Consider the following 25,796-nt stretch of genomic DNA (forward strand, 5'->3'; position numbering starts at 1 on the left):
AACCACAGCATTCAATAACATATCAGAGGCCTGTCTGTTCTGTGTCTCCTTGGGTATTTTCTCCCTCTTAGAGCCTCTTAGGCTCTTCCTCTTAGACATGAGAGCAAATTTGTTTCAAAGTAATTGGGTTGGGCCTTAACAGTTAATAATTTAAGGAAAACCACACAAATTCAGAAGTTTTCTTTAGCTGCTTTTGAGATAAATACTCTGCATTTTAGCATTTAATGGACCCTTCTTAAGGCACACTTGACTAATTTCAAAGTCCATCATGGTCAAAGCATCCCTAGCAAAAAAACCTTCCTTACACACAGCAAGAACCAGCAAATGATGGTGTTCCTTGCACGACACTCTTGAAATCTGTCATTAGATTTGACCCTTTATGGGTACAACGTAAAGAAGTTCTACTGCAGCTCTTACCATCCACCTTCCATGCTGATAAATTAGAATGACAATAAAGCATTTTTTTGTCTTTTTCTTTTCTTTTTTTCTTTTTTTTTGTGGGGTGAGATGTCTAATCTCCCTGGCTGAACATAAGAAGATTTATTTTGCTTCTGAAAGCTCAGGTTCAATAAAAAGTGACACTCTCAATAGGTGTTTGGGTTTCTGAACACAATTTTTTCATGTGTGCTCTTCATTAAGTTGGCAATCTGTTCTTGTTCTATCTCAGGGCTGAACAATAAAACAAATATTGAGTTGAATACTTCCTTTCCTTGAATTTAATGTCTACTGGAAGGTTTCCCTTAGCTCTGAAACAAATTTTTGCCTGCTACGATCATGGTATTCAGATTCACATTGCAGGAATCTATGACTGAGCAAGTACCCAGGAAACCCTTCCAAGCAGCTTGTACACTATGCTTCAAGTTCCTCCACATCATATCTGTGTGTAAAATGAATTGTCCAACACATTTTTTTCTTAAAAGCACAGATACTCTTTTCTGCAAAAAGATTGCTTTTTTCCTTCTAAAAAGACAGGAGTAGTAGATGGACAGTTCATGTTCCAACTCAGTCATGCATGCCTGCTGCTTTTATTTGTCCTTTCATTAACTCTCTCAAGATTTGGCACAACAAGAGCATTATATAAGATTAAATAATTCTTACATAAGTCTGAGTGAATGCCTTTCATGAAGTACTGGGTGCTTATCATGGCTATAAGTAAAAATGAATCACTTCCTTTTTAAACTGGAGCTTTCAACCTTGTATTCTGTGTGGTTAATTGCCACAAGCCAAAATAACCTTTTGAGCTCTATGAATTTTCACAGCTGCAGACTGGAGAAAAAACCTCATGCTGATAAATAGAAACTTAAGAATTTCCAAAAGAAATTATTCCCCACTCTAATTGCCTCTTTTAGCACAAAGCCCAACTCATTTGTGCCAGAATGTTAAATGTTCCTAGCGCATGTCGCTAGAGCCAAGACCCTGAGTATCATCTAAATGACAGAATGAGAAAGAATAAAGCCAGGACAGTATGAATTTGATGCTTCAAGAACAGCATGGAGCACAGCCAACAGGTCAGGAAGTGTAGGTAATTAAGCTTTTGCTAGAAGCTACAGATTGAATAGGATCAGGGCTCAGCATCCCAGGAACAGAATCAGGGAAGACTCTAAACATGTTCCTATATATAGGGAAATACAGGAATGTACCTTGTGCATGCTTTTAAACTAAGAAAATAAGTATCTTTATTACAAGGCCAGATTAGTATGTGGAATAGGAATCAGCAAATCAGGAACCTAGGAGAGAAACTGGGAGAAAAGCTCATTTCCAGTCTCCTTAAAGGAGGAAACATGTGAGAACTAGTATTTGGAAAGGTCAGAAGTTGCAGAAACAGTACTGTGACTGCAGTCATAAAACTCAGTGACGCTGGAGGAGAAATTCTTTGGCCTGTCATCCTCCTCCACTCTGGCATGGTTATCTCCTAGTATACAAGAGTGAGTCTCTTGCTTCTGTAACAGACAAGCAAGAGCAGCAGTGAAAGACCTGGTGTGGGAAGACAAAGTCTGTGTAGGGAAGTACTGGGCTGGCAGTAGGAAGACATGAAAAGAAAAGGGAGACTGAAGGTCAGAAGCACTGGCTGTCATGTTAAGGAGAAGGAAGGAATCACAAAGAAGCAGAGAAAAATATTAGGTAAATATCAAATGAAGAAAACAATCTCTCTGTTGCATGATAAAGAGGACCTAAAGCTGGAGAGAAAGATGAGGTTAAAATATTCTGCTAAAACAGCACACTTAATCATCCATACAGAAACTGAAATCCCTTGCTGGCAAACACAGGAATGGGAAGTATGGAATACAGTCAGTATATTAAAAGACCAGTGGATGGCAGCATGTTTTTGCTACCAAAATACTGGTCATCATGCCACACGCTTTGGTTGTAGCTCCTCTGCTGACTAATACTTCATATATCCCAGGAACAAATCCATGTTTGACTCTAATAAGTCAGCACAAGCTGCAAAGATTTGCGCTTTTTATGTACAGATTATGTTTCTCCAAGACAGTGGTGACCACTGTTGTAGCTGTCTCACACTGAGTCATCTGGGAGGCCAGGAGCATGTTTCACAAGGAGAGGAGTGAAAGACATAGCATGAGAGTGAGACATCATGTGACCCAGCTGCACGAACCTTCTACGAGTTTATAAGAATATTTCAGGAATAAAAACTCCAAAGGCTATGCCTAAAGAATCACCTTTGAATATTGCTCCTGATAGTTTAGTGTGGTCTCAAGTCCCAGGTTTATTGTTCTGCTATGAAGCTGATGAGTTCTTCTCCAAAGCTGGGAATAAGATCTGTAATTATAGCGATATAAATTCCTTGAGATATATTCCCAGATCTTGGATATAAAATTATATATGAAGACAAAACCTGAGTACCACTTCAAGTCATAGCATAACACCCAGCCAACCAAAAACTGGTGAGCATTATGTAGTTAAAGGGAAAATTTATTTACTAATTAGACTTCAGAAAAAAACCCACATTATTCTTGATTACCATATTTATTGATTCTAACTGGAAAAACCTGACAAGTCTTAATGGATTTGACTCATTATCATACGTACTGTCTATATTCCCTGCTCACATAAATTTCAACTGAGAAAGAAAAATATACATTTTAAAAGAACAGCTTCTAAATTAATTTGATAAACAGGCTTACAATAAATTTCTGAAAGTTAGAAGGAAAGCTTTTTCAAAACTTATAGCTCATGTTTTCTGAAGCAAAACACTTAATGTAAAGCACACCTGACATCTGACTTCCATATACCTCAGAGGTTTTCTATGTAGTCTTCACTAAAGTGTACTTACTAAATGTTTCACAGTATCAGAGCATGAGTTCCTTCATCAGCTTCAAAACCTGTGAACTAGATACTCACTGTAAACAATGTTTCTATAAAAGGACAGTTCAAATACAAAAAAAAAGAAGAGGGCATTAGTAGCCAAGTTTCTTTGGGAGATAGAAGATTGCATTTGGTTCTGACTTCCTTAGAAAAAGCAGCAGACAAAAAGCATGGCAATCATTTCAATTATTTGAAGCTCTTTGATTTTAAGAGCATTTGTAAAAACAGGTCCAATTATAACAAACTGATATTTGCATAATTAACTTTAAAACGAGGCATTTTGTTAGTGATAAATGCATTAAGAGCCGAAATAATAACGTTAAGACAGGCTATTGTTTGTCAACTTGTCAGATATGTGTGCTGAAGCTTCCCTTCTAATTACAAGATGTTTAGTACAGCACAACAGATATTTTAAAACAAATACGGAAGCTGGAATGTGTTTTCAATTGTAGGACAATTCATCTGAGAAGATTACCATGACAAAATATGAAAAAGAGAGAGGATGGAAAACAATGATTTATAGACGTTCTAATTTTTCACTTAGAAATTCTTCCACACTATCTGTATTCCACTTGAGGATGCTCAGTTCTTCTGCAATGTTCCCATTGTCATCCAGCAGCTTTAGTACAGGGTCAGAACCACGCACATACTGTGGGGAAAAAAAAAGAAGAGTCAGTTACCTTGGGCAGGAAATGCATTCTCCATATTAATACCTCCCCTGCTCTCTAGTGATTTAAAGCAGTTCAGACTTCTGACCTGCATTTAATGTCAAAGAGAGCAAAGTGGAGGAACAAGTCAAATGAAGAGGAGTGAGGGTGTGTGTCAGAAACATCTACTTGTTCTCCTTGGTGCACCACACCAGTTAATGCATGTGCAGAGAGGCAATGCCATAAGCCTGGCTTTGAAAGATGGTATTTACTTCAACTGTTTTAAGCTACCAAAGTTGGATTTTTGAATCAAGCAGATGAATGATCTTTCTCATGTGATCAATAGCCTTTTTACCATTTTAGAAATTTCAGGCCACTTTAACATGTCAAAGTTCTATCAATTTCTAAGGTAATCACATTCTTTCCTGCCATGTTGTATCTGTGCCTACTACACTTTGCTGGTAACACAATTCTTTAATGCTGCTGCAAACTCACTAAGTCACAAATATGTAACGCAGATAAAGGCTTTTAACAGTATTAAAAAGCTCTGACCATTTCAGTTTATGGAAAGATTTCCCCAGGAGTATTTCACTTTGCTTGACTGAGCTAACATAGTTGGTTTTACTTAATGAAGCTAGCGGCACCTCTAATCAGTTTTCCAAAAGTCTTGTAAAATAAATACAGATTAATTGGCACGACATTTTTTTTCTGGTACTGCTCTATACCAATCGTAGTCCAGACTGCTTTGATGTTCAATAAATCTACAAAGTTTAAAAAAAAAAAAGAAACAGTCAGACGTGCAGAAGGAGAGAAAGCTTTTGAAAGAAACTGGAGGACACAGAGACATGAATGTGTGAGACAGACAGAGGAAATCTGTTTTAGATGGAATCTGCTGCTGAGAAGACAAATCACTTATTGCAGCCATGCATAGCTATGAAGTGATTCCAGATGGTGCCATTTGGGGAATAGAGATGGGAGCACAAGATGCGAGAATCAAGATGTGTATCTGTGAAGTACACTCAAAGTTCACATAGGATTTTAAGAGGAAGGTGAAGTCTTACACTAGATCTGGAAACCAAAGAATTGTTGGGACTTAAGGCAGTGCAGCTTATGCAGCTTTGCATATATGCAAGTCATAAGAAACAGCATTCAGTATATGCATTTCTATAAAGCTGGATGTTTGAAGTCTATAAAATAAAAACAGCACAATAGAACACAGCAAGAAAATTCTGAGAGGGAGGAGAAAAATATAGGAATCACTGAATGTGTGGAAATGGCAGCTCCATAAGAAAATGAGGGGAGAATAGAACAGGAGAAAAGGAAACTATGGCAGAATAAGCTTGAGTACACGCAAGATATCCACAAAGTAAGGACAGAATGTAAGCGTTCCTTATATTCTTTTCCCATCTGCTATTACGGGTTACAGTATAATTTTTTTCTTGGCTTAAACCCAAACAACAATAAAATAAACCAAAACCCCACCACCACCAAAGAATTGGTACCGGTTACTGAGCAATAAACAAACTGATATAACTAGCAGAAACTTGTGAAGATTCATACTGGCAGTGCAAATATATGTCCTCTAATAAAGGATTTCCTGATCAGCAAATAGAGAACAATCCACAGGAGGACTATCTCCACCAAACTTAATTCTTCCTAACATCCTGCAAAAAAAGTTAGGCTACTACTCACCTTGATTTGCAGTCCCCTGAAGAGCTTTGGCTTATCACTCCTGACAAAAGCTATGGTTGGAGAAAAGAAAGAAAGGAAATCAAACTCTTCTCCACTTGCATTAAGTAGATTTACATTAACTTAGTATTCGACAAATTATTTCTTTTGGAATGATGCTTTAGAAGATATTTTAACGTTAAAAACCTTAATATCTTCACAAAATTAATACTGCTAAACTTATTACACCAGAGGAACACCTATTTTTGTTGGTAATCTGAACAAGATTCAGACCTGCTTGGGTTTTCCTCAAACACTAGTGCAACTGTGTAAGTCAGTTTATCTGCACGTACAACTGACAGCCTTCAGCAGACTGGCCCATATGCTGCTGTGATGCGCAAATGTGAGGAGAAGCGTTAGAGCGATCAAAATCTGGCTGCAGATAAGCTTTGTGAGGGAGGCTGAGTATGACACCCATCTCATCAGCACACTCCACACACACTGCAGCAGTGCAGGGGAAAGGGCACAGAGGAAATTGTGGGTAGAGGTGTTATTCTTGCAAACAAGACAGACAATCTTGTCTTGCAGAGATCTCTGAGATTATGTGTTGAAAACCAGCAAGAAAACAAGACCAGAAAACAAGAGGAGAAGCTGGTATCTCCTAAGATGGACTCCATGGCCTGTCAGGCAGCTTACATGGAGAGAAGTACCCATCTGAGGTGGGGCTGCTGCTGCACAACTCCTCACTTGAAGCACTAGTCAGCAAACAGTGGGTATTAACAGCAGCACAGTCTCTGTATCCCTACAGCACAACCCAGGCTTTAACTTTAACTTTGAAAAGACAATATAAATTATTTCAGGATAAATTGTGAGCATAATCCCCTCGTTCCAATACTTTACTCTAATGAATGCCTGAGTTCTAGAGGTATTTAAAATTTATTTAGAAAATACAGTCCTCATTACTCCCTTTTGCAGTCAGGCTGTGCTAAAGGCTGAGTTTAGTATCTGTATTGACATTAAGTGGATTCAGGACACTCCTGTAGTACGTCAGTAGCATCTCCCCAAGGATGAACCCTGTCAGTATGGATTGACTCTTACAAAGGTGCTGGCTGCATGTTCAAGCTGCTTTTTCAAGGTTAGACCACAATGAATCTCTCACAAATGGCACTGCATCCAACTGGTCCATGGAGATGAGTTCAACCTCAGGACTAATGTTTCATACTGCCTCACAAAGTGCAGTGCTTTCCTCAGTAATTGCAGAGATGTCTCCTGGCATCTTTATACCTATCTTTATATTACTGCAGTTACCTTAACACTTTCTAACATGGTTATACAGAGTGGCACTTATTTTCTTCCCTTTTCCACTGTGCTCCCAGTGCAGATAAATCATATATTCTGCCTGCTGCACCAACCACTACACAGTATAAACAAGGTAAAAAAATAAAGAATACCAATGGTTCAAGTTGCTGCCAGGCCCCTGAAGAAAATAAAACTTGTTCTTTTTCTTTCTACAGGACTGTACGCGAATGCCATATTGTAACCTGTACTGTATAACAATTTCAAATAGCACTAAATAACCAGTACTTGCTCACATACTGTCTGATTTAAACTCAAAGACATATTTGCAACTTCAGTGTTCCCCATGTCCTTGTGACCTGTCATCTTGGCTGTCATCAACAGGAACATGCATAAAAAGTGGCAAAGATATTTCTTATGTTTTGTTAAGTCCACAGAACATTGAATTATTTCTGGAGGAATTTTTCCACATCTTTCTTCAATTTAAATCTAAAGCTGAAGTCAGTCTCTAGGGCTTTATATGAATTGGAAGTGGTAAGAAACACTCAGCATAGTGAATAACTTTAATTGCAAAACTTAAAAATGGTAAGAGAGCACAGTAAAATGGATAAAGTTCCCAAAGCAACTCTGAACTCTAGAACTCAGTTGCATTAAAGAATAGCCTTTGGGAGTTACCTCAGGTTACAGCACTTTAAGCTTGTAACAGGTGTGAGAATTTGTTACTTGAGCGACAGATGAAAGCTCATTTGGACATGAGCGGCTGTTCTCTGGCTGCAGTGTTGGACTGAACAAGCTCACATAAAATGGAAACAGAATTAGGTGGAAGAAGAAAGTATTCTGTAGGCAGCATTACATTCTGTCACGTTAAAAGTAGCTATTACACATTTGTATCGATGTCGAATGTCTAAATCTTCTGAAAGCTGAAGCGCTACAGAACCTTTTTCCTGAAATTTGAGACAGCTGGAACGAAATTAGTTTCTGTTATGGCATATTTATTTCTAATGCTGATCATAGTGACTTTCTGCATCAGTCACTTGAATTTGCAATGCAACAAAGAAAAACACTCACTGTACAAATAATTTGTATATTCTGAATTTTAGAAGCTAAAATGGGAAACTAAAATACTGATATGCATTAAAAATACAGATTATCCCATCAAATACTTTTTTCCCCTTTCAACCAAATCAGTCCTTGAGTTGAATTAACAGCCTTTGAAATGACTTGGTGAGATTAGGAAGTCAGATACAGCTACAGTGCACACTGTGTGTTTGGGACACACAAGTGCTTGCTCATCATGGGATGTGGTATATATGCTCCACCTTCAGCCCTGCCCCAACAGTTTCTCCTCTATGCCCTGACATCAACGTTGTTGCTTCCTATGTCTAAAGGGTACTTGCACGTCATCTTTACAGCATTATTTAGTACTTTGATGTCTAATACTGAAATCCTAGTTATTTCCCCATTTTCTTCTCTCTGTAGCTGCTTTAGAAATTACACACCACAGAGAAACAATCATTTCTCTAATCCATCCACGGGTGAGCAGGGGAGACATTTTCCAATTTGACTCCTGTAAGATGAACTCTGAGCTTGGTGCCATGACACAGTGTTCTGGTGAATTAAACACCAGACTACAAGAGCTGTTCTACTGACAGCTTTGCAAAATCACTTTACCTTATGCTCTTTTAAACCATGTGCAATACCAAAGCACACGCCTTCTGTTGGAAGGCACTCCTGAGGTGCTCCTACAGAGCAGACTGTATTGCCACACAATCAACTACAACTAAAAGGTCAGAGAAGGATCAGGTCTGTATGATCATTTTAATGCCTGCCCCACACCAAACTGTTTTGCAGACAGAGGTAATACTGAACAGTGCTTCTAAAGACCTAAAAGCAGCCTCTACCTATGAACATAGTAGAATGGAGAACTCACTGCTATTGTTATAATGTCCCTTTGTTTTGATATATAACACCTATTTGTTTTAAGAAAGTCTGTGAAAACTAGTTCTGTTGGGACTAAAACCTAGAGTCCTAAGTGGAGATTATTAAGGACATTAAGCACCACTGTGGCCCAAACAGCAAGTCTATGTGTATGCACACACACACCTGCACCATCCTCTTAGGTACAGCAGGATACAGCAGGAGTCTGACCCAACATGGGCATGACACCACATCTCCCCAGGCACAATGAAGAGTTGTTCTGAGTTAACTTCAATAAACAGAAAGCAAATGTAATATTACTTCAGATAAGCTATTGAAACAAAGGGTAGTCTGCTTATCTGGTGCTGAATTATTAGCCACAATCCGTTTGAAAGTAAATAATTTTACTGGAAACAGAAGTTTGTGCATAATGTCACAGAATTGTACATAGAAAAGGCACAAAGAACTTGACCATTTTGTACCTGAAATGAACTTGAATTAAAAAAGGGTTTTTTTGAGACACTGCCAATTATCAAGTGTTAAACCTATGAAAAAGAAATGCAACCAAAACAAAAGGAAGAGCAATAGAGGCATATTTTATGAAGACAGGAAATCCCAACATTTAATAATGTCACCAATAGCTAAGCATTGCTAAGACAACTAGCAATATTTGCTCAAAATGTGGCAATACAGGCACACCAAAAGCATTACTGTCTTTCTTCAGACTCTTTAAAAATTTGTTTTGGGGGCAAATACATGTTCTGCAGTTTTGAAGATGGCATGAGCCTGCTTCTAAAGATACCATGAGAGCCTTGCAAAAATACTGAACTACAGCACACATCAAGCACTCAGTTACATTTTAATGACTATAGCTCTTTACCTTCCAGGGACCTCAGTTTGAGATAAAAATTTAAACTTAAGAATTCATATGGCACATCAATAACTACTATTTGCAGTCTGTTAATCAAGTTACAATGCAGCTGTTCATGGTTTATACAAAGCACCACATGCTTTCAGAAACCAATCCAAGACAGAGCTCCAATCAAGCCTGAAGAACAAACTTCACAAAACCCCAAAGACAGGGTACTTTGTATAAGCAGTTGGGTAAGAGACTTTTCTGAATCTGAAGAGAAGTATTGTTTTAATTTGTGTATCATCTGTTTAAAAAAGATTATGATAAAGTGATGCATGTCTCCCATTATAATATCCACATTTCTTAGCAAGTGTTCTACTAATGCTTCTATCAATGCAAGATTTAAGGTTAATATAATTTTCTGACTTTCTTTCATCAATATTTATGAACTACAGATTAAAATAACTAGGAAATGAGTGATCTTACCTCATACAATACAGTCCCAAAAGAAATTACATTTTAGTAGCTAAAAGAATTCCCCTCACACTTGCAGAACTTGGGCAATATAATAGTGCTGACTGACTCTGAACTCAGAAGGTCTAATGTAGCTGGCTATTGTATGAGTTCAAGGACTAAGGACTCTGTTTCCATAACAGATTTGCTGGGAGCACATCCATTTCTTAACTTAGAGTCACACAGGGAGAGGTGAGAATTATTTTATTGGTAAAACAAGAATTCAGAGAAATACAAATGAAATGTTCAATGAAAAAACCCAGCCTAATTCAGTTTTTGTCAAACAAACTAGAAAGAATGTAAGAGTCTAAGCACTGATCTCCTACCTCATTGTGAACAGAACACAGTTGCCACTGAAAACTCAACTTAAAACAAATATGCTAGATTAATCACTCACCCTGATAATTTACTATTCTATTCCAGAATCTTAGCTTTATGGGTGTCAGCCAAAAACTGTCACATTTTGTGTTACTTGGTATAATAAGGTATTGCTTCATCTGTGAAACTTGTCACTTAGGTTTTCAATGTTTCAGAAGCACTTTGATGGAGTGCTTTTAAACAATAAATATTTAAGAACAGTTTTACAGAGAACAACTTCAAAATACATGTAATATAGGAATTAGAGTACAGCATTTATAATGGAGCAATTTATTTTTAAGGGAAATTTATCAGGAAAAATAGTTCAGTACTGAACTTAAAAGAGATGTACAGAAATGTGGTTTGTTACCAGACTTATCACAAGAAGCTATATTTGAAAACCCTAATAGACATCCTTGGCCACATTCACAAAAGCATTTAGCAGTTTGCTGTGACATTACAAAGAATAACATTCAGTTTAAGACTGAGATAATCTTGCTGAAGACTAGACTTTTTCATCCTCTAGCTGAGGACTAGATTTTTTTCGTCACTTCTCACTTCTTTGCTCTCCCAGTATCTACAAATATATTCCATATGTAATGATTCTCACATTCCAGGCACACAGGTGTATTCAGCAACTGTTTATAGCTAAAAATTATATACCAGTAATTCTGAAAGAAGCCTTGATACAGAAGGACCACAGAATATTGCATTTAGTAACCATGAACAACCTACAGTTTTTCCCAACTGTGTAACTTTTACAAACCTTTATTAATTCGGCTGATTTTAATACCTAATTATTTTAAAATGTGAATCTCATAATTAAAAAAAAAAAAAACAACAAACAAAACCAAAACCAAAATAACACTGTTCACTCTTTGGTCAAATAAAATACAATCCAGAAGTAGTCTGAGACGCATAAAGTCTGTGGGACTATGCCAAGTGACAAAACAATTTACACAGGTACTTAAAGGTACTTCACAGTTACAGGAGTAACATACACTAATCCATGTATTCTAATACATACACAGCCCTGCAATTAACAGCATCATTTTGTGTATATTCTGGAAAAAACCCCAAACACACCCAAACAAACTTTAAAAAATCCTCACAGAAGCTATGGAAAAGAAATCAATTATTTGTGATGAGACCTGTCAATGACAGGCTACACAGTTCAATGAAGCCTACCAAGACAATGCTTCAAAAGCAGCAGCGTGACTTTCAGGCAACCTAACTTCTGCAGCAAACATCCAAGTGAAAAGCTGAAATAAGAAACACTTCTTGAATGTTAATGTCCTAAGACGGAGACATTAGATACTGTTTCTGAGAGAAGTTAAAATCAAAGAGAAAACCTAAGTAAAAGTATTCTGAGACTAATAGTAGCGTGAAGACAAATACTAGCTGGAAGAATATATTCTACTTTTTAAAATTTTTAAGTATGCTCTTAAAATATATCCCACCTTCTGACCTGTTCTAATATCCTAGCAGAAAATTTGGTCAAGAAAAACTTAGATTGAGAAACTGCAGAAATCGGTGATGAAAAGGCAAAAGAGAAATTTAAGTGTGCTACTCAGTCCTTTTATAATTCTTATTGTACCAAAGAAAAAGGGTAGCCAAACTAGATATCTACTTAAGAAACACTGAAATTTATTCAGCTGTAGTAAAGCCACTTACTTTTAAAAAGTAAGCTATATGATTAATGGACTGTAAATATTTGAGCAAGTTCAGATAACCAAGGATTGAAAGGAAAAAAAAAACTATTCAAAATTTTCAAGTTTTTCCTTTTGCACCGTTCCAAGTCTTTGGAACACATTTCATGGTGTGAGGGCTGTTCCCTTTTAAGGACCTACACATGAAGATAATGGAGGACATATTGCAGGCTGGAGTCAGGCTAACAGATTGAGCTTTTCCTTCAAACCTATAGCTCAAAGGAACACTTAACTGTTACAAATTCACAACCATAAAGCAGCTGAGTGAATGGGCAACAGTTGAGAACGTTTTTATGTTTGCTAAATTTGAAGGGTCATGGAGATAATAGGGACTCCCGTGCTTACAAAGTTAATGTCCTCACGCCCCTGAAGAAGGACAAGTCATTTAAACAATTCTTATTTTGACATTTTAAACAGTGGAAAAGAGAAAATAACTTTGCTCTAGTCTTGCAGTCATTGAACTGAACTATGTGTAGGTACATGTGACAGGCTGCTGCATAACTTATGTAAATTGTAACCTGTTTTAAACCCCTTTCTTTGTTTTTTTTCTTTTACTTGTTTGTCAGCCAACCTTTAAACACGCAGGCATTAATACTGCCCATGGTAGATGGAAACATGCTGTTTGTGCAATTTTTAATTCTAAAGCTAGATTAGTCTTTATGTCCAATGATGTCCAAAGTACAGTATTAGGGTCTTCATCACAGGAAAAACTCCCCAAATAACCAAAGTACTGCTATCACCTAAGCTCTTCCCCAGTTTATAAGAAAAGTCCAGTTTGAAATTTCTCACAGATTCTTTTCCTGCTGCTTCCTCCCACCACGCACTGATGGTACTGATTTTCCTTTTACACTACTGTATTCCATTCCCTTTAGTTGACTGTCATTATCCACTGATAAAACAATTATATGGCAGGATCTATGAAAATAAAGTAGTTCCACAAGTGCACAATATAAATTCATCTATCAATTATTGGAGACCAGTTTCATGAGTCTCAGGACAATGTAACTTTACTGATACACTAAATTTATGACTACTTGCAATAGTACTTAAAAGTACATTTTGTCATTCAGCTGTGACAGTATTTCATACTTGAAAGAATAGCAGTGGCTTTACTTACCTTGGACTTGAGGGAACCTTCCCAATTTTCATCCACATACCTCTAGGACAGCTCCTGCATAAAGCTGTAACAGTAAAGAGAAGCTGTTAATGACAAAAATAATCTAAATTATTAGTTTATATATGGTGTGTTATCTGTTGAACTATTTCTCTTTGAGGAGACAATATGCTATTGCATTGATGCCCATTACAGATAAGATATTAAACAGAATCACAATTCCAGACCTGTCTCTGATTTATGCAACAACTGACTGTTCACTCAAGATCCATGATAATTTTCATTCATTACACTAAAAATGTAAAACCAGAAAAAAAAAAAGATAATTTGAGATGCACAGTTGCTGTAAACAAAGCTTCATTTAACAAAAAAATTGCAATCAGACATGTTACAATGGGAATTATGGGCTAGGAACTGGAAAACTGTTTCTTCTTTCCCTAAGATATTAACAAAGTCTCAGAAATACATCTTCACTTCAGAATATGAATATTCTGAATTCAGGTCCAACTCAATATTTGCCTAAATACTGTGAATTAGAACACAAGAAATACTCTAATCACTTGGAGGGAAATTACAACTTCTCCCTTGGTGTGAACTAATCAATGATCATTACTTAAATGGGAAACTGAACAGAAAATGTTACACTGCATTATCTGTTCAGAACAGCAGCTCAGAAATTTGTTCAACTACAAATAAATCGCATGTCTAGTTGAAAATGTAAGATAAAATCCTAAGATTTGACCATTAAAACCCTGAAGTACTATGAAATAATACTCAAGAGATCAAAAATACCAGATTTTTTAAAAGCTTTTTCACCACTCAAATAAAGGTTTTAATTAAAAAAGGCAGTGATAAACAGCTCAGATACTAGCTTGCATAATTAAAGTTCCTCTGGAATTAAAACACGAAGCAATTGCAAACATGGAGGAAATACAGAATAGTGATAAGCTTCACTTACCTTGTCTCTATTTGTTATTCTTTAAAAAACATTCAATAACAATTCTATCAGCCATCCAAGATTTAGATATTAGTTTGCACACTCACTAATCCAATGAACATTTATACTGGTTCTCTCATACTGACCGTTATCTGCACTTTTCTGTCAAGAAGTCAGTATAAGGAAGTGGACAAAGGAATAAATAGCCTTCTATCTAGTTAATTAACTATTTTATGCAAGTGTATAACTAAGCATACTCAAATTTAGGACAATGGTCAAATGAGCATTTTTGAATTCTCATTACTCCACATAATTCTTACAGTTATTTTCTTCCTTTCAAACAAGGATTTTTATGAAACAAAATCACTATAAGAATCCAAAATATGTAAGACATTTTGTAATTACTCACTACTCCCAGTTTGTAACTCCTGGCCAATATCTGATAGAAGTTTAACAAAGAAAACAGCTCAATTATTGATGTCCAAATTTTGAGCTTGTAACTCTGCCATAATTGAAACCCAACTGTGCTGGTACAAAAAAAGTTTAGATTCATGCTGGGACAAACAGCTGCTCTCGATGGCTAGACTAGAATAAAAGAAGAATCAATTGGCTTCATTTATAACTCTAAACAAAGGTGTCTTTTGCAAGAAGCACAGGTTTATTTGCATCACTTAGCCCACCACAAAAGCAGACTTGTTAATAATATCTACTGCTGCTACCATCTCATTGTGTCCAGAGCAGATGTTCTCCAAAACTCCTTGTGAAGGCAGTCACTGTGTTCAAGCATTACTAAGAATGACATGTATCACTCAGTATGGAGGCATATAAACATCTCGAGTCAGTCCATTACACAATGCTTAACTCGTCAGTTAGTTCATTTTAAAGTAACGCTTCACCTGTTTAAGTGAAGTTTAGCACTATAAAGAATGAAATAAAGACCCTCTAAACTATTACTAGTGTCCATGCTAACATCCAAAGCAAATGCTGTTATGATTTCCAGGCCAATTCATGCCTGTATCTATAAAAAGAACTTAGGTTTTTTTACAACACTCTAATAGCATGCTTTCTGTCTTTCTATTGTGACAATATCTGAATTCTTCCCTCACCTTTTCCAAAGCATCAACTTGAGTTCAATTTCATTCAAAAGCTTTAGTAAAGCACCTGAACCTCTTGTTACAGTTGGTACTGATGTAATCAAGATGGCTCTGCACAACTGAGAAGAGGAAAACCACACTATTGGTCATATTTGCTTTAATGAAGAAGCAAAGTGGCAATTACAGCAGAATACCACCATTTACATAAGAATTGTGCTAAATAAAAATAGGCATTGTAAAAATAATTGTTCCAGTAAGTAAAACCAAGGAACTTTAACTTGGATGAAAGGAAACATTTCACCTGCTCTTAGGAAGGGAATTGAAAAATTTCTGCAAGACAATTCCAATGGTGTCTCATTTATGCACAGATATGGTATTGTTATCACAGTTTCTCATGGTGAACACTGCAGAAGAAAAATTGCATTCCTGCTATGTAACCATTACCGTTTACAGATCAAACTGAACTGCAAAAAGTGGCACTTAACACAGAACGCTCCTTGATCATAATAAAATTATGCTAGATCAAAGGTGACAAAAAAGTTGCATAAAATACAAAAAGTTATACCTAATTTTACTTCTATGACACCAATGTCTTGCAGACCGATTTCTTCTAACTAATGACTAAGCTTGACCCTGCCTAACACAGGTTACAAAGTGTCACTCAAACTGGATTTGTGCAGATGTTTGCAATCAGCTGAAAAAAACACAGTATCAGCATGTCTTAAGAAATCAAATGGAAGGGGCTGTTAAGATAAAGCCACACGATGGTCAATAGCTGCCCCATGGTATCTGGATTCTCCCTGATATCTGTGTATTGTTCTCTCCTAATATCAAACTATTTAAAAAGTACAGTTAAGCTCTGAGAATAAGCAGTAAAGCACAATTTATGACCACAGCTAAAACTCTGGAATTTTTGCTTGCCTCAGGTACAAAACAATCTTCCACTAAATATTGACCAACAACTAGTTTCTTTCCAATGCAAACAATTTTTTTATGACATTCACTGTCAATTTTGATTTCATCTTATATTATAACCAGATCTGATGAAGAGACCTCCTTATATCCTATCAACTCAAACTATTGTTTTATTTAAAAAAATGTCAGGAAAAATATTGATATTATTATTCTTAATGGCCTAAGTTGCTTGGTATGTAAAAACTGGTACTGTTGGAAGATAGGGTGAATGATCTCTTTTTCTGAAAGGTGTGCAAATTTTTACTGTGTTCCATCCATCCACCCAGAAAGCAAACCAACATGTTGATCAATATTTGTTCTGAGAAATTAAGTTATAACAGAAAGAGATTTTGTTGCAAGTTTCTTCTGGGTTTTCCTAAACTCCTCTAACTACCAGTTTATTTGTGACTCTTAGTAGAAAACTAAATTACTTTAAAAAAATATACACTGAGATATAAACTATAAAATATTTTTTCTTCTATGGGAGACAATGCATGGTATTTATATGGACAGTTCAAAGTTTTCAAAATCACTCTAGTCTTTCTTTTTCCTGGAGGCAGAACATGAGTAAGAATCTGTGAGTTAACAGAGAAAGCCTCACTGCCAGGAACATTATGAATTACTGCTCTGTGATACAGAAAGCCAGTAAAGTTATTACTACACACACATCATTCCAAACTGATGTCATCAGTAAATTTAGCAACAAAGCAACTTCTCCCATTGACAACTCATTATCCTGTGAAGGGTGATGCCTAATTCCAAATAAGAGTTTGGAAACAGAGTCTAACAGTCAAAAACCACTTAAGTGAATCAGTGCTATTCCTGTGATCAGTGGTATGTATTACAGGCAAGTTCCTCTGAACTAAGCTCTCATTTATTTGCAGAGAAGGAAATTCCAACTGAATATGAGGGTGAAAAAAAAAATCAAAATGAGGATGTTTAAGCACTGAAACAATTTACTAAGAAAGGTTGTAGAATCTGCATTCTTGGAGATCCTCAGAACTTTGAGTTCTGCTTTGAGCAGCAGACTCAACTTTTTTATTCTGTACGTACAAAACATAGTGGTGTATTAGTGTTATATTCTCCAGAATACAGGAAACGTGTCATCCATTTAAGTGTTTTATTTTTGTGTTTAACAATATCCTCCTTGCAGGATTATTTAAATATTTTTGCTGTTTACATCCAATAACCACTGAAAAAGTCCAAAACAACTTCCATTTCTGGCAGACTATCTTTGTTAACTTTGCTCTATGAAATGGTTTGGTATAAGGTCATGTGAGCAAGAGATATGGCACAAGGGTGAGAGAGAAAATGCAGAAGCTGAGCAACCATCAACTTTGGTGGTGTGAATGCCCAATTTCAGCGGAGGTGGAAGGGAAAAGAAGGGCAGAAAAAGGGCTCCTGTGTACAGGCTCTCACTTGGACCTAATGTGCAGAATTAGGTAAGCAAAAAAGTAGAAATAGAAAGTTAATAGTTCAAGTTTCAATTTTGGAATATACCATCTGATTCTATTTAAGCATCTACTTACCTCTAGAAGTATAATCCCTGAACATCTCTTTTATTCTCCAGAATATATGCTTTTATTAAAAAAAGAAAGGACCTTAGAGTTGAAAAGAGAACAGATCTCATGAGCTATTCATCTGACCTCACGCATTTCATTAATTTTGAAACCTTTAATTTTTGAAGTTTTTTCAACAAATTTAGAGTCAAATGCCAGTACTTTATCTAGATGAAGGTCAGCCTTAATTAGCTAAACCTCATCCATTCACCAGCATAGATGCACATTAACAACTTAAACTCACATTTATCAAATTCACATTTATAGTTTCCCCAACATTTTCTTTTTCACTGATAAGACTCGATAGAGGTCTTCCACAGGTAAGGCTTGCCCTGTTACAGACAGATAATGTATTTTATCTCAGTTTGTCTGACAGAGATGAACCTTTGGTGAATCTGAGACAAACAAAAGATGGTAAATTTCTGTCTTAGGCACTGACCAGCTATCTGCACCTTCCTTATCTAGGACTACTGATTGTCAACATTAATTTTCACTGCTGATAACATCATGTACAGAAGGAAGGGAAAGACTGTACATGGTAAAGTTCTTGAGAAGGACATCCACTGCAGCACATTTTTAGTACAAGGAATGGTTGTGCATAATATTCTGAAGCAGCAGTACTCTCCTAAGAGACTGTCTCAATTAGAGGGAACACAGTCAGCTCAATTCCCCTAATTTCCCTATCAATACTTCTCATCAAATTATTCCTGTATGGGACACTTCTTAGTTAAAAGCAAACTTTGAAGGGAGATCATATGACATATTAGACCTAATTACAGAGTTCTGATTATTTACTCGGGTGCTAAATAAAATACGCTGTCATTGAATTACACTATTTTGAAAGTCACACTTGATAAAAAAACAACGAATGTGAACCATTTTTATGTACCATGTTATAAATAAGGAGTACAGTTATGTAAAAGCACAATTTGTTTTTATAACAAAGCAGTCAAAAGACTTTACAAAACACATCAAAAGACAGAAAAAGATGTGGGTTTTGAGAAACAGCTAGAAGTAAACTAAAATTCTGATTTGTTTCCACAAGCATTGATATGACTTACAGTTACATTACCCTACTGAGATGTCAATGCATTCTAAGGAGTTCTCTGTTTTTAACCATCGAGTTGAAAACTAGGAGATGAGATTGCTTCACTGGAACTATTCATATTCAGAGCCTCTGGCAGAACAAGCAGGCAGCCAACAGTAATTTGAGTGTAGCACTTTAATTAGTGAAATGAAAAGAAAAAAAAACCCTGAAAAATGAATGTAAATTGGGTTACACAGGAGTAGCCTGAAGCATTAAAAGCACTTCAAGTTATTCTACTTCCAGTAATTACTGTGAGTTTTGTAAACTATTCTGAGTTTTAAAAAGTAAGTCTCAACAAGAATGTCACCTTATTTCTGCTTGTAATTTATAACAGCACACTTAAGAAGTCTGTACATGTAAAAGGGTAGAATTTTAAGAAAGCTTTCCATTTGATTTTTTTTTCATAGAAGTAGTACATAGTCATGATGACAATGGTCATGTTTATTACTAATATTACAGCAAATATTTATTTCATTTCACAGAGAGATTCAACGCTAACTCTATGCAAAGAAAGGGTTTTAAATTATGGCCAAAATACATCATAAGGAGAACCTAAGTAATATTCATCATAATGAAAAAGGGGTTCAGAGTTCAGGCTGCACTTTCGACAGATCAGAAGTTCTGTGTTTTTGCAGCCCTGAAACAGACCAAATCATTCATGCCTTAAAACGACTTCCCATAATTTCAAGTAACAAGGACTTTCAAGGAAAAGAATGGCTTGATGCAGTGAAAACATGATACCATCTTCCTGCAGAAATGTCCAAGTACCTGATTAAGTACAGCACTCGTTACAATGTGACACTGGGGAACAGGCGTGCAAATATGCCTATGCCACGCCTTGTGATCAATGCAGCTGCAGTGCAGACACCTCTACCCAGATGGTAAGCAGAAATCAACACCAAAAATCTAGGAAACGTTCCACTGTTGTGATTTGACTTTTCCCTCCATTTTCCAGAGTGTTATAGTATGCATTCACAGGATTGTCTCCCCAGGTGGTTTTCCCTTTTCAGCATTTTTCAAGATGTTGAGAAAACACAGTATTTAAAGTCTCTAAATACCGCTGTTTTCTAAGTCTCATCCACTCTGTCTGTCTACTGCTAGTGGGGTTATGTCTATAGCCTTGCATTAACTTCCTCCCCTCTTAGAGCGCAACAATCCATTTCAAGTTTCTGAAATATTTTAGTTACTCATATTGTTACACCTATTACAAATTTGGTGAGAAATAATCCTAAACTTCTCATTACCTTAGCAATGCAGAGGCTAGATATTTCAATAAACGATTAAACCATGCTTTGACCGTTTAGTATATTTTGATAACCCTGAATACATGCAAGAAACTTGCTAAAAATCTCAGGATTTTAGACTTCTTGCTTAAACTTGTGGAATGGAGCAGTCTCCATCTCCATGGAACTTCAGAATTATGCATATAGACTTCTGTATCACTGTTTGCCTTGTTTCACAGCAGAACCATAAACTATTTAGAAATAGTGTACGATAGACACGCGTGAAGTTACCCATGACAACTTGCCATCTGAACCATCCGTTTTCATTACTCAACTTTTGCTTACACCTGATGTTGTGTTTTCTAAGTCACCAAACACCATAACAGTACAACATGACAAGTACTTGACAGCAGAAATTTAAAATGCTGAAGTTCAACACATCTCCGTGAGCAAAAATATATTTCAAAGCTCCATTTAGACATACTGATAACTTGTGCGGGTTGTGGCAATCCTGCACAGGGCAACTGGGAAATTTAATGTATTGCACATTTTATCACAGAGCTGATTTTTAAAATCAATTTGGATTTTGACACGCATATATTGTTGAGATAAATCTAAGATTATAATACACAATTAATGGAATATGCTTATAGCTATGTCTGAAATGATCACACAAAGTGAAGCTGCAGATGGAGAGCAGCTATTTTCAGCTACTGCAAAATATGGACAATCTCTCCTGCTACTACAATTTCATGCACAGTTAGCTTCACCTCCATTTCATCCTTCTACATTTTACACACCAGCAGTATTCTGCATCTGACAGACTAAGGCTTAAAACTTGCAGCTGTCTAAAGCAATACTGTTTAAGCTAGCTTCTGAATTAGTATGAAACTGCATACAAAATCTCTAGAGGAAGAGAAAATAACCAAAACATGTTTTTCATTTTACCCACAGTCCAATTCTGAAGTAATTAAAATATTTCACTGGACAGGTGTCAGCAGAAGTTTGGAGCAAGACAAATTCTGGGTAACAAGAGTACCTCACAGCTATTTTCCACAATCTCAATTCACAAACTACCGGAGCAATAACAAAACCAGGATTAATAAACATCTTTCAAGGCTATGAAACAGTTCAAATCTGTAAACATCTCATTTGAGGTTGCACTGATACCATGCAGCACAAAGTATTTTTAGCCCTGAGGATATTTCACAGATCATTTGTGAAAAGTAGCAATTACATAAAAATTCTCAGATAGATGTGCTATCCCCTTAAACTTTACATTCTCATTTAAAACTCAGGCACAAGTCACGCCATAAATTAACTCCTGCTTTCCCTGTTTCTAATATTTGCCACACACTTGCAAAGAGAATTAAATTCAAATCCTGAGGCTGGCCCTGGAATTCTTTAGTTTGCAAATCCGGTTGTAGCACAGACTATGAACATGCTGTCCCACACCATGGGAGCAAATACCTGCTCATATAACGAACAAGCTACGTCATGTACGGGAGTCACGGCTCAGAAAGAAAGACTCCTGTACTTTGAGGATGTTCAAGCACGTAGTCACAGCATTAGCAAAACCCAGAGCATCACTGCTCTGGAACTCAGCAACGTACAAGGCTGCAAATCAGCAATTCAAACATCTTACATCAATATGCAGGTTTTCAGAGTGAGATTAAAAGTTCTACAAGCAAGAGGGTATGAAAAAAACCCTTTTAAGACTTTTGACATCCATTTACTCTTTACTATCAAATTTTCATTAGAAAGAAGATTTCTATGGTAACCTGAAAAAAAAAAAAAAGAGGGAATGGGAAAAACTATAGCTAAAGGCAGCATTCAGTTTTTCTATTCTGCATGCATATCATGAAAATTAAGAAGCTACTATAAATTATATTGTTAATTTTTATGTAACAGTAAAATCTTAAGGTCAATTACAGGCAACTGTTACAAACAGCACTATGTTAAAACACAAGTCAATCCAAACTGTGATGATTCTCAATACGATATGTTAAGATAATATTAACAGTCATTTCTCCCAACGCTAATTTTCCACTGGCTAGACTTCAAGAGAAGTTACTGACTACAAGCTTAAAAAAAAAATTAAACCCACAAAACAATCACCAAATCTGAAAAACACATTTCTAAGAAGCGGTAACAGTATAAAAAAATTTCCACTTTCTTAAATGGCATTCATAAGAATATTTAAAATAATGCTATAATCTGAAATTACCACATATTAGAAAATATGTATTCTTTTCAAGAACTCTAAAAATTCTTCCTTGATGCCTTAAGGAACACAGATATTTATTTACTACAGATAAAGGAAAGCTTTTACCTTAATTTAACTGACTAAAGCACAGCATGGGCTCTGAGCAAGATCATTCCCAAAATATCTAGCTGTTCTCACTGCTGCAGAATGGAGTTGAGCAGTCCTGCTTCTGTCAGGTTTGTGCCACTTCAGGAGCTCACCTGGCAGCTGCACCAGCCTTTTGTTCCTCAGGACTGAGCTAAGCTGTCCTGGCCATGATATTATGAGTCAATGACCAAGCAAGGGCCATGATCAGTAACATCAGTCTCCTTATCCTCTCCTTTTGCCCTCTTCAAATTCCATACATCTTCCCCTTCAGAAAAGCTGGACACAGTTCCTAAATATGGTCACTTCACACCAGAGAAGAGCTGCCAAAGAACCAAAGATTCTCCTGTTCGTACAGGGACATTATTTTAGAGCACTATGGCAAGTCTGCAAGTCTGGATCCTATATATGTACATTGGGCTATGAATAAAATGTTGCATTTTCCTCTTGAAAGTATAATGCAGACTCTCATATATTTTTAAAATGCAAAGTTTCATAAACATAACATGATGAATTATTCCACAAAGGATTTGGTCCAAAACTCACCTTTCTAGTTTCCAACTGAGCTTCTTCTTGGCAGCACTCCCTGCAGAATGGATCCAACTGATTCAGATTGAACTGTCCAAGAAGATTGCAAGAACTGCACAGTAAGTTACTGGAGAAGCCCAGCTCTCTGCAAGCTTCTGATGACAGCTGTGCTCCATATACACTTACCTGAAAGTCAAGACAATGATATTTTTAGCATTGATTTTTTTTTAAAGAAGACTTTACATGCTTTAATGATGAGAAAGAACAACTAAGTCTCTTGTGACTGTTTTACAGTAATGCCTAACAGTCAGCCCATAGGTTCAAGACACCACCTTATTTTGAAGTCTTGAACTAAGAGTCAATTCCAGACAGTCATAATATGTACATTTTGAGGTACATATACATACATCAGACCTGCCAAAATTAATTTATATACACTTCTGATAACTCTACTGTTTTCCTATTCACAAGTTAAGAGAAAACCCCAAACATAATGAATCAGCTGAAATGCACATCGCTACAGCTTTCCAAAGCCTGCTCTTTTAAAGCAATTACAATAAATTTCATATCACTGAAAACACTCTTCTAAAGTAAGTATGGGAAAAACACAACCAGGGAGTGACTACACAGACCAAACTGCTCAACAACTGCTACACAAGTAGGATTTTAACTTCATGTTTACATTAATGTTAAAGGAAAATTACATATGAAAAGTGGAAGTGTAGGTAAAAACCTACAATTCTGATTTTTTAGTAATACATTAAAATAGGCAATTCAATTCCATGGCTTCTATGTAAAACACCAGTTCTGCTTTTAATGGGCGGCAAAAATAATGTCACCAACTGTCACAGCACTTAAATGACATTTGGAGTTTGTTTTCGTAGAATCATTAAGGTTGGGAAAGACCTCTAAGGTCATCATTGAGTCCAACCATTAATCCAGCACCACTGTGTCCACCACTAAACCATACCCAAGTGCCACATCCACACACCTTTTGAACACTTTCAGGGATGGCGATTCCACCACTTCCCTGGACAGCCCATTCCAATGCCTGAGCACCCTTTCAGTGAAGACGTTATTCCCAATATCTAAACTAAACCTACTCTGGTGCAACTTAACGATAAATCCTGCCAAAGATACATTTTAATTACTGTTCACTTATTAAATTTGTGATGATAGTACCTAAAGCAGTTTTCTTGCACCTTGCTGTTTGCCATTCACCCCTTTCGTGCTTTACTGTCATTTTTTCCTCACTTTTGGATCTGTTCACCTTGGAGCAAAAATGGTGTTCCTGGCATTGTCACTTTGCTTCCACCAGCCACACCTCCCACTTCTTTCCCCAGCAGACCCCCAAAGCACCTGCAAACATAAGGCCAATACTCTGTGTTTTAGGGAGGTGCAGTGGGAACCAAGCAAAAACCAAACCGGGTATGAAAATAAGTAAAGACTCCCTTACAAGCGAATCCCTCAGGGAAGAAGTTTTGGTTACACGACAAGCTCAAAACAGCTTGAGAACAAAATCATAAGGAGGGGAAGGAAAGAAAAATAAATAGAAGGGACAAGTTCTCTCTCCTCATTATTTTCTCTCAAATTTTAGAACCTTAACTTTTATATTATCCTGAAATAGTAAGTGTAAATAAAAAGAACCCTCACGCTTCAGAAGCTGAATTCTCAACAGAACAAGATAACAATACTTAGCCAGTGATGCGCCTCATTTCAGTAGCATTTTCTCCTTCAGAGCTTTGACTACAAATACACGTTGCACTATTGCTTTGCTTTCACACCAGATAATCTAATACATTAAAGCAAAAGCAGCACTGATACAAACTGTGAAGTAGAAACCAGCCTCCAACAAGGAGAGCAGAAGAAGCGGTGGCGGAGGCAGGAGAGGAACGGGATGGGCAGAGAGCGGCCGCCGCCCGCACCGGGACACGTCTCACTCCGCCCCCACCCCACCCTCGCACCCGCCCTCTTTCAGGAATCGCAGTCGCTCTCGGTCTCGCGCGCGCACATGCCGGCCCCGGCTCTCACCGCCTGCAGCCCCAGGAGCCAGAAGGGCCAGCAGGGCCAGCAGGGCCAGCGCCGCGCCCACGGCTCGGCCGCCGCCATCGCGGTGCTGGAGCGGCTTTCGCAGCGCCGCCGGACCGCGCGAGAACCCCGCCCAGCGCGGCTGACCCGGACACTGCCTGATGCGGGAGAGCACAGACTCGCTCCCAACCCCCGGCACCGCCGGCAGGAACAGCGAACGCAGAACATCACCTGGAATTCTACGGAAAATATATGTTCACAGCAGGGCTTCACAGCGAGGTTAGAGGAGCTGCCGTTACTCAACCCTGGTCGGGCACTGCGGACGCAGGCCCAAATAAGGCCCTTATTCCTTTCTGGGGAGTCGCTGCCATCCGGCACTTCTGCCCCCGGCCCCGGTGACTGACAGCCAATCTGACCAATACCATTGTGATTTTCCTAAGCGCCGTGGTACCTGTGCCCAATGAGCGTGGGCAGGTGGGCGGGACGTCAAGACTTGCACTCCAATCAGGAAGGGACGCATGTAGGCGGGACATCGCCCCACTCCGGCAGCTCAGCGCCGGGGAGGCGGGGCCAAGGCGTTGGAGGCGGGGCATCGCATGCGCAGGGCCAATCGAGTTGCGGGGGAGGCGGGGCGGGGA

At 37.5% G+C, this 25,796-nt stretch overlaps 1 protein-coding gene across 1 annotated transcript; it reads right to left on the bottom strand.

Moving 5' to 3' along the window:
• Positions 1-2,914: 2,914 nt before the first annotated feature.
• On the bottom strand, positions 2,915-25,280 carry SELENOF (selenoprotein F). Its single transcript, XM_032696998.1, has 5 exons — positions 25,162-25,280; positions 23,149-23,316; positions 13,402-13,465; positions 5,664-5,713; positions 2,915-3,973 (listed from the first exon to the last, which is right to left on the bottom strand). Exons 1-5 carry the CDS (start codon positions 25,237-25,239, stop codon positions 3,842-3,844), a joined length of 492 nt encoding a protein of 163 aa, XP_032552889.1. The 5' UTR covers positions 25,240-25,280; the 3' UTR covers positions 2,915-3,841.
• Between the last annotated feature and the right edge of the window lie 516 nt (positions 25,281-25,796).

The sequence above is a fragment of the Chiroxiphia lanceolata genome, chromosome 9, assembly GCF_009829145.1.
Source record: "Chiroxiphia lanceolata isolate bChiLan1 chromosome 9, bChiLan1.pri, whole genome shotgun sequence".
Classification (NCBI taxonomy): Eukaryota; Metazoa; Chordata; class Aves; order Passeriformes; family Pipridae; genus Chiroxiphia; species Chiroxiphia lanceolata.